Here is a 10,204-nt window from a genome sequence, read left to right as displayed (position 1 = left end):
TTGTGCTCGCTTCAAGCCCCTTTCCGCCTGGATTGCCAAAGCGTGGATAGAGGAGTTCACCTGCCAGAACAAGAACAAATAAGCTCGGTAAAAGAAAAAAAACACTACTCCAACTTACCACCATGGCGTGAGATGCAGCACGAGCGCCTATGAGATTCGTAGGAAGATCGGCCCACGCCGTGACCTCCTCAGGGCAAGTAGCTTTCTTACTTTTTCGGAGAGCGTAGCTCGGCGTTCTCACGCTCCCAACCTCATCCTGACTTCCCAAGCCTGAAGGCACAGCTCGGGTATAAGCTGTTTTGTCATAGGGGACCCCTGCCACTTCCTGAAATGGAGAGGCCACCTCGGGCTCCCCAAGAGGCTCCATTCTAGGTGCCTCGGGCTCCACAACCCGGGAAGGATTGGCACGGACCCGCTTAGCAGCTCGCTTCCTCCTCCTCATACCATCAAACAAGTTCGCACCTCGAGTCTTCTCTGCCTCCATAACACTTGCAAAAAGGAGCTCGGCATCGAAAGATGGGAATAAAAACAAAGAAAAAGCAAGCCTCTGAGCAAGAAACCTACCCGAAATCAGATCGCCTAAATAAGCTTGGCCTCCGTCAGGTAGACTTTGCATTTGAGTCCAAGCCGGGCCCGGTCCTGGATGCCCTTCACCGTTTCTTCATCTAACGTGGCATCGGGGTTAGGAACAGCCAATCCCCACTCGGTAGGAAATGGCCATCCCATGGCACTTCGAACCACAAAATAGTCCCGCCTCCATGCCAGGACCTTATTTGGAAGATCATGCAGGAGCTTGAACCTCGGACGAGGTGACAAATAGTAGGCCCCCCTACACCTGGGTAGGGGACCCGCTTGTTTCTTGAGCATAAGGATGGAGGAAAAGATTTTCAGGTCCAAGGAAAGGCAGTGTTTGCAACAAAGGGAGATGGTCCCAACAAGGTTATGAATGGAGTTCGGGTGGAGCTGACCAACAGTAACGCCGAAGTGATTCATGACCACGACGATGAGAGGGTGGAAAGGCAGGTGCAGCCCAGCAACAAGTTGCTCCCGGAATATCATGATCTCGTTCGGACCGTGCTCTCAAGGGAAGTCGCCCTAGGGTAAAATGTAAGTATACTCCCCGGGCAGGTTGTACTGAGCGACAAGGGACCAAAGCCTCTCGAGCGTCATAGTGGAACGCCCGAACTTATCTGGCACCCAACCTCGACGGGAGGTGGATGCCAAGCTACCCGAGGTGACTCGACCTACGGACTCGGACTCGAGCTCTACTTCGGGCCCCGCCTTGGACTCACTAAGGCTGTCTGGGGCAGCAGCTCGGTTTGTAGAACCAACATCTGACCCCCAAGAAGACTATCTATGCTACCCAAGCTAGACATTGAATCAAAAAGAGGGCCGAGGACTCACCGGGAAAAGCTACCGGACTACGAAAAATGATGCGAGCTAACAGCCTTGGACGCGAGCTCAAGAAATGAATGCTAAAGAATGGCGAAGGAAAGTGACTAGGGGCCCCCCACTATTTATAGCCACTGTACTCGCACACCAACGGCCAAGATCAAAACCATCCAACGGCTCCCCGCAAAACCGGCTATGCGCCCCCCGAGGAGAAGTTAGTTTAGTACGCATTTTCGATGTTTGAAAATTTAAAATCGTTTGCGTCCGCACGTGAGCTGCACACAACTCGAGATTGACCCCTGGTCGAACCAAGCCGGCCCTGATCGGGCCAAAAACACAAGCAGGTAAAACCAAAGAAGCTTCAAACTAAGGCCAAAGCGTCACGAGGCAAATCCACCCGTCATCCCGTGAACTCCCCATGCCGGGTCAGGACCTCGAGCACAGGGAGTGGGGGCAATTGATGGAGGGAGATTTGGCCTGACCCCTTGGCCATGCGACATGTGGAAGCAACCAAGAGTGACCTGGCAGAAGCACCAGTTCGGCACGACAGCGGGCCCACAACCCAAGTTCCAAGGAAAGGAGTCCCGAGCTCCCCTAAAGAAGGAACCCACGACCCGAGCTCCCCAAGGAAGAACCCAAGCTTTCCCTTGGAGGTCCTGAGCCTTACAAGGAGTGCAAGGGGCATAAACCCAAGCTAACCCACCCCGGGACAGTTCGGGCCACACTTCTATCCGAACTCAAGACTTCACCTCGCACACCACTTCGGCTCCAAGTCGCCTAACTGAACAACCATACCTGACACCTAGGAAGCCCATACACGGAGGCGGCGCACCTGACTAATTAGGGGTCCGACACATGACAGCCGCCCTCCAATGGCCACCTACCACCGCCATCTCAGACGTGGCAGAGACGACCCTGACAAGGACAGTGGCGATTATGACACTCGAACTGGCAATTGGCATAGGTTATGACACCCGAACTGGCAACTGGCAGAGGTTATGTCACTCAAATTGGCAACTAATAGAGGTTATGATACCCGAACTGGCGTCTGGCAGAGATGATGACACCTGATCTGGCGGAGGTGATGATGCCCGATCTGGCAGAGGTATGGGAGTGAGTGTATAGGGTGATTATAAAAGGCCCCCATCTCCCAAAGAAGGAGGTATGTGATTCTTGTGCTTTCTGATCTTGAAGTCCCTCATTTCCCTTGCCTTCTCAGGAGCACTAACTTGAGCTTTAGAGTGTTCCAACCGGGTTCCTCCCTGATAGTCTCCAATTTCTTCCTTGTTTCAAGCATCTTCAGCTCTGTCAAAGGCAAGATGACCGACAGCTAGGACTGACCGGATTGCACATCACAAAAGGGAAAGGCAATGAAACATTTACAAACTTTGTATAGGTTTTCGTACATTTTCCTTCAAACCAAACATTGCCTAAGTTTGTTTTTCTGGATTTAGATTGCTTCAACACCCATTATTGGAATAGTCAGATCAGATGGAGGCAACAGAACCATACACACGTGTTTTGGCCAAACATAGGAGGACCCAAATGTCGGTTAAGTGGGTCAATTGGCATATATAGTATAAAACAAAAGGTAGGGGTATTATTGGAATCCAAAAATTACAATATTGACAAAATGAGGGGAAGTGAAACTCACTTTTTTATATAGTAGATAGATTAAGAGAAGTCTTTCTCCACATTGCAATTAAATTAAGAAAACTAAGAAGGTTATGATCACACTACATTCTATGAGTAGACCATCGATCCAGTGATAAGTACAGAGGCTCGAAACATTGAACATGTGATAATTTATGGGCTCTAGCCCACATGTGGTTTCTCCATCCCCAATACACAAAATTTAGCCCACAAGCGTAAAATGCAAATATTCATTATCTAGCTTCCAATGATGTAATAGTTACTACATTCTCAGTTTGGCAGTCCTCCTTGTTTACAAATAAAAAACCGCAACCAATGGAACTCCTTTCTATGAAGAACCCAGGCTGTTTGGGTTGGGGTAATGCTGCACATGCACTCCCATTATTGATCAGCATGAAAAGCACAGAAGCCATGTCTGGTCTATCTTCTGGAATTTGTTGCACGCATAATAAACCCACTTGAATACATCTTGATACTTCAGACACCACACACGACTCCATTATATTTGCATCCACTAGTTCTAAACCCTTGCCTTCCTTCCATGCTATCCACGCCTAAAAGAAATAGCCCAAGTTTATTTTTTTGAGCTTTCATTAATAAATCACAATACAAAGACTGGGTAAACAGATCAATATTAATTAGTACAGAAAAAAAAAATCTCTTACTTACATGTCCTAAAAGGTTATGGTGGTGATAGGGATGATGAAACCCTCTATTCTTCTTTCCGGTCACTATCTCTAACAACAGAACCCCAAAGCTAAATACATCGGATTTAAAAGAAAAATGACCATCTATTGCATACTCTGGAGACATATAACCACTGCAAGCCACAAGAAAGATGCATATGCATATATAGGTAAGTTGTAAGTGGGGGAAATATTTGATTCTATTCTATTGGTAATGATGAATATACAACTTTTCTTGCTAGTAATACTTACTATGTTCCAATCACTCTCTTTGTTTTTGCCTCAATTTGATCTCCTTTGATGATTCTTGCAATGCCAAAGTCTGAAATTTTAGCATTCATCTCATTGTCTAGCAGAATATTGCTTGCTTTGAGGTCCCTATGTATGATTCTCAATCTGGAGTCTTGATGAAGATAAAGAAGTCCTCGTGCAATCCCTATGATAATGTTGAAGCGCTTTTGCCAAATCATCAGTGGAGCTCTCCTATCATGGTCTGCTCAATCAATTTATATATATATAAATAGATTATGCCTTAATATCTTCAACCAAATTAAACTAAAAATTTTTTAAGGAATTCCAATATCAAAAACAAATTAAAATATATGCATGGAAATTAAGCTAAGGGACCATGTATACCAAAAATAAAATAGTCCAGACTTTTGTTGGCCATATACTCGTACAGTAATATCCTTTCGTCCCCTTGAATGCAACAGCCTAAAAGCTTAACAAGATTCCGGTGCTGAAGTTTGGCAATCAAAGCAACCTCATTTTTGAACTCCTCAAGGCCTTGCCCAGAATTCGTTGAGAGTCTCTTCATTGCTACTTCTTGTCCAGTTGGCAATACACCCTATGCATGGTTGTATATATAGAATAGAATAGAATTTTGAAAACGAACGTTAATTGTACATCATTTACATATTTCTTTATATATAATGCTAAAATTAAAGAAGAGGCATTACCTTGTACACAGGACCAAAACCACCTTGTCCAATCTTATTTGCATATGAAAAGTTATTGGCAGTTGATACTACAGTAACCCAATCAAACAATGGTAAATCTAGCTCTTCCTTCTTGCTTATTTGTTGATCTGTTGAATAAAAAACTGAAAAAGGTTATTAGGAAATGAATTAGACGAAGATTGAAGAGCTTCCAAAAGACGCAGCCCCTTGGACAAATTTATTCCTTTAAATTATAATGCAAAGAGAACACATTCTTCCTAGCTATGTCCTATATTGCAACATTTATTCTATATAAGATGCATGCTTGCTTCGATTTTATGCATATATATATGATAAAAGTTAAATTCAAATTACTTGCTAATTACACATGTCATGTGCTTTTACACTAATTTAATTAAGATAATTAGTAGCCAATAAATTTGGCAGGTCCGAAACATTCTTAAATAACATGGTGAGTAGGAGAATAATTAATTGTCCAGCTGGTACAGGAGGATTTCCAAGGTTGGATTACATATTTACATTTACCTTTTGTGCTTCTCCTCTTGTTCCGAATCATAAACCAGCTGATCCAACCAAGTAGTAGAATGGATGAAGTAATGGATATCACTACGATTACCAAAACCCGTCGATTTGTCTCATTTGAAGCAGCACCAGTTTGATCTGACAAACACCAAATATTAGAGATCAGAAGGTAATATTTTTCTTCGATAACCACTTCATTCCAGAAATCCGATATGACCGTGGATCCAATCCTATCCAGCTGTTGCATAAAAACTATTCCCATGCACAAAATCGCCTGCCTAGACTGATGTAACACTCATTTTTTCAGCACTCTCTATTATTGGATGATTAATTTTGTTGAGTGAACTTCTACTCGACCAGAACAAGAATCCGTTTTCCTTTCTCAACAAACTGATCCAGTTAGGAATTAGCTAGGCCCAGTCTGTTTTTCTCAAAAATTGATCACAGTTGCCAGTTAAAGAATGGTATGGTCAATTTCTATGATGCCAGCAGGAAAGTATAATTTCAGAAGAAGCTTTAACCAATCAAATCCCCCCTCCCGGGCGATTTTTGATGAATTTCGAAAGGAGATTTTATATAATTTCCCTTTGTCAAAGTCAAGAAAAAATTGGAATTGGTATACATATCTCTGTAACTTAATTTGAATAAATTAAGCACTTTGCCTACAAAAGCCTTGACTTTGGTGCTCTATGAGATAGATAATTAACCTGTGAATATTGAATGAATTTTGCCATAGGCCGGGCTTCCAAAGAAAAAAATTAAGTGATGCTGTAAGTACCTATTTCTGGCGATACCATTGCTGTCCGTATGTAAAGGTCTTGCTCAACGTTGCCATCCTTGAACTCTCTGACGTCGATCAAATCCCCAAACCAGATGATGCACCCACTACCGCTCCTATTAACAAATGGGTTAGCATAAGCCACGCAAGAACAGTTGTGCAAACACTGTTGCTTGCATTCCTCCAGGCTCATGCTGTTGTTCACCTCAAATTTCATTAAGTCTGGCAGTTTCACCCCTTGGATCTTCACAAAATCCCCTCCTTTTTTACAGTCCGACGGCCTCGGCCGCGTACATCCACCGGACCAATCCAGCATGACCCAGTCTTTCGGTGATTTGGGCGTAAATCCATTCAAACACTTGCAGATGGGAAAATGATCAGGTCTACATATCCCATTAGCGCCACACTGGTTATAAGCGTTGCACATATCCTTCAGAAGATCAAACATCAGAACCCATTTTTGCCTCTGTCTATTCCATACATAGCGTTGTAGAGCCCCTGATTGGTTCAGCACGAACCTTGTAATAATGGAATTGGAGTCATCGTTGCTTTCGTACGTGTAATATAGCTCGTCAGCATTAGAGACGAAAATAGGTCTGAAGATTGCACTCGAGTTCCTGAAAACGCCACTGAACCGAAGCCCATTCCATGTCCCAGTTCGGAACATCTTGATTGATCCCTCCCGAAGAACTAATTGTGGTAATCCAATATTATCTATTCTGTAAGAGAAGTCCCCTATCGCAGGATCATCCGTCCTCTTCCACGACGTCAGATAACGATTCAAATTGGTCTTAAAAGTCCAACCCACCTTCATGCCCGGTAACAGCGTGTCAGACGGGAAATCGAAGCTCTGCCACAGATAGCTTTCTGAGTCACCCTCTCTTAGAACAAGATTTCCAGAATCTAGAAGCTGCGCAACTGATGACTTCTTTGCTACTATTGACGAATTTGAAGACCAGATGAGGCTTGATGTTTTGTTAACAAGAACGAGATTCCCATTTTCATCGATCTTCAAAACTCCGGATGTATCGGGAATTGGGCTGTTTCGGTTGGCGACCCATACGACTGTAAGCGGAAGCGATATGTTCTTGTACCAAATGCCCAGGTACCTGTTCTTGGAACTCCCAGGACTGAAAAAGCCTAATTCGAATCTTTGACCAGAGGAAACTAAGGTCTCGCCATCACCGATGGATTGCGTTAAACTTATAGTATCAGTTGCAATGGAGATCCATGAGAATAATAATAAGATCACAGTGCAACAGACAACGAAGAGCCACGAAACCTCCATTGGTTAATTTCTGTTTCTGGATCCAACTTGCTCAGAGAGATAATCCATCTTTTAAGATAGAAATATACAACTTAATACATAGAAATCCACAGAGGAATTGACCCGTTTGGATGCAACACAGTCAAAGAAGAGAGAGATGGTGTCTTAGATTAGAATGCTAAATTAGCAAGTATTAGTTGACTATAAAACAAGTAGTAATTCGTAACCTAAGTATGATGAATTCACTTTTGACGCATATGGCTAAAGCCGTAAACCATGACTTTTTATGTAATGCTCCGGTGGTCTGGCCCCACCACGACGACATTTCATCTAATTCAATGTGGATCACAATAATACATCAAGGCTTTGATTCGGAGCTCCGATCTCCTATCTCATGATTTCATGAATGATAAGGAAAATATTTCCAATGCACGTTTGTAGTGTTTGGATATGCAGGGGTTCAGGGATCAGAGATTCGATTGGGTCGAATCAGAATTTTTAAAAATAATATATACTGTGGGTCATATAAATAATATATATAATATATTTTACAATTTTTAATATGCTTAAATGTGGTATATGGATGGTAAGCTTCTTAATTTTTAAAATAAATGACTATGGTTCAATCCTTTTAACTTATATTTTCACCATAATGTAATATATAAAATAAATATTCATTAATTAGAATAAATAAAGAGGTGGATTAGTGGTAATCAAGTAATTTGTAAAAGCAAGAGGTTATGAGTTTAAATCTTGTTAATAACATTTTAAAATTTCACTTATGTATAAACCTAAGTATTTTCATGAAACCGGGACCGGTTCACCGGTTTTCCAGTTCAACCGGCTTGTCATCAGGTTTTTCTAAACATTGGTGTCGCATGTCCAAGAATAGGGGTACGAGTTCAAATCTTGTTAATAACATTTTAAAATTTCACTTATGTATGGACCTAAGTATTTTCATGAAACCGGGACCGGTTCACCGGTGTTCCAGTTCAACCGGCTGGTCATCAGGTTTTTCTAAACATTGGTGTCGCATGTCCAAGAACAGGGGTACGAGTTCAAATCTTGTTAATAACATTTTAAAATTTCACTTATTTATGGACCTAAGTATTTTTATGAAACTAGGACCGGTTCACCGGTTTTCCAGTTCAACCGGTCGGTCATCAAGTTTTTCTAAGCATTGGTATCGCATGCCCAAGAATAGGGGTACGAGCTAGGGATGGTTCCAAATTCTCAAAACCCACCCCCACCAAGCTGGTTCTAGGGTCTAAGGGTTTAGCCTACCCAAACCAACCCGATGAACCGACCTTACACTCGAATTTGCCTTGAAAAAAACCCCAAAATACTTTTAAGGATGTAAAGATTTAAATCTAAACACTCATGGTTACAAAGGCCATGGTGTCACTTGACCATTGAGTTAAGTGATTTGATCATTTGTTTTCATTTTACTATTTCATTTTATTAATAAAGATAATGTAAGTTTTAAACTATATATTATATTTATTGAAAGTCAAGTTTTTAAAAAAGAATATGCTTCATTTTTTTTTTGAAGGGAGATGGTAAAGAAAGAACAAGTTCCACATGTAGACCTTGGAGCTGACCCCAAGACCGCCAAGGTCAAAATCGTCCTTCATAGTGTAAGTTTCGGTTCCAAAAACCTCTTCATCCTATTCTTTTTCTTCCCATTCTAGTAGTTCTTGTAGTAGTGATTTGAGTCGGGAGCCTTAACTAGAGGTTGTTGCACTCACAGTCCTTGAGACCGATGCCAACACGGCTAAGGTTGAGGGGCTTGAAGGTGAGAAGGGAGCCGAGGTTGCGGATGTTTCCCCTTGATATAGGCACTATGGCCATGCTGAGATGGCACCACGTCTAGCTTGATCAATTAAGGCCAAACTCTTTTAGGTACCTCGTCAAACTTCTCTACTATTGTCCCATCTATGATGTAGATATCACCTTGCCCATGTTCATGTGCTTTTTGCACATGAAGAAGTACTAGCAGGACTACTACTATTTCTAGGCTCAATCGAACATCGAGGTGCTCGTCAGAGCCCCTTCTTCAGTCAAGCATTGGAAGGAAGAGTTTTTCTTCGTGCGTCATCAAGGGCATTGGTCGTTCCCTACCGAATTTCAGTCTTGAACACCAAGGTGAAACCCAACCAAATGCAGAGCTCATGGCAATAAGGTAGATAATAAGAGTGCACATCTAGGAATACACCTCATTTGTGATGTTGGTCTGAGCTCGACTGATGAAGCCCTTGATTGGTTTGTTCTTAGTTTAAGTCCTTTTTTTCTCTTCGGCTTCAAATGATTGACATGCCCTTTGGTCTTGAAGATCTAATCGCGGGTGGGTGAGGCGCATGTAGGTTGCAATGCAAATGAGGACGACATCTCAATCATTGGGTACGGCCTTGTAGCAAGGACGTCTTGGCGAGACAACTCCTCAACAATCAAAGAAGTCAAAGTTAGAGGAAGGGAAAGTCATGGAGGTTGACTCGGAGGAGGTGCCTTCACAGCACGTCCAACTACAATTGCCTACCTGGGGAAGTCTCGAAGGTCAGTCCCATCAGCTGAAGAGGAGGAGGTTTGGACCTACCGGCCGAACTGGAGTGTCTGCTCGAGCGACACTTTGGAGACTGGGGGCTTCCCCAAGTAGTTGGCCCAAGGTATTCTACTATTGGAGGTCTAGAGGGAAGCTTGTAACCATAAAAGCAAGGTCCTATAGAGCACGACCATCTGCAACATAGTGATGGTATAACTCTTATCTTATCTACCCTTCTTTTCCATTTGCTTCTGTTCTGCTTATTGAACTCTTCAGCACGGTGCAAGCTATCTGTGCCATGGCGACTTTGGTTAATCAAATGCGTAGCCTCTGGAAGTTAGCCAAGGCCATGGAAATAGAGAACTCCCACCTGAAGGTTGAGGTGGCTGAGCTGAAGAAGGTCATGGC

At 42.8% G+C, this 10,204-nt stretch overlaps 1 protein-coding gene across 1 annotated transcript; it reads right to left on the bottom strand.

Annotated features, from left to right (window-relative positions):
• Window positions 1–3,086: 3,086 nt before the first annotated feature.
• LOC148878015 (G-type lectin S-receptor-like serine/threonine-protein kinase At4g27290) lies at window positions 3,087–7,281 on the bottom strand. Its single transcript, XM_088964772.1, has 7 exons — window positions 5,991–7,281; window positions 5,216–5,350; window positions 4,691–4,818; window positions 4,368–4,578; window positions 3,984–4,224; window positions 3,715–3,865; window positions 3,087–3,599 (listed from the first exon to the last, which is right to left on the bottom strand). The coding sequence occupies exons 1-7, from the start codon at window positions 7,276–7,278 to the stop codon at window positions 3,279–3,281; spliced, it is 2,475 nt and encodes an 824-aa protein (XP_088820898.1). The 5' UTR covers window positions 7,279–7,281; the 3' UTR covers window positions 3,087–3,278.
• Window positions 7,282–10,204: the final 2,923 nt, after the last annotated feature.

Source organism: Nelumbo lutea, chromosome 1 (genome assembly GCF_056320005.1).
Source record: "Nelumbo lutea isolate HS-2025 chromosome 1, American lotus-T2T, whole genome shotgun sequence".
Classification (NCBI taxonomy): domain Eukaryota; kingdom Viridiplantae; phylum Streptophyta; class Magnoliopsida; order Proteales; family Nelumbonaceae; genus Nelumbo; species Nelumbo lutea.
The sequence above is the reverse complement of the archived record's forward strand: the minus strand, read 5'-3'. Positions and strand labels throughout refer to the sequence as shown.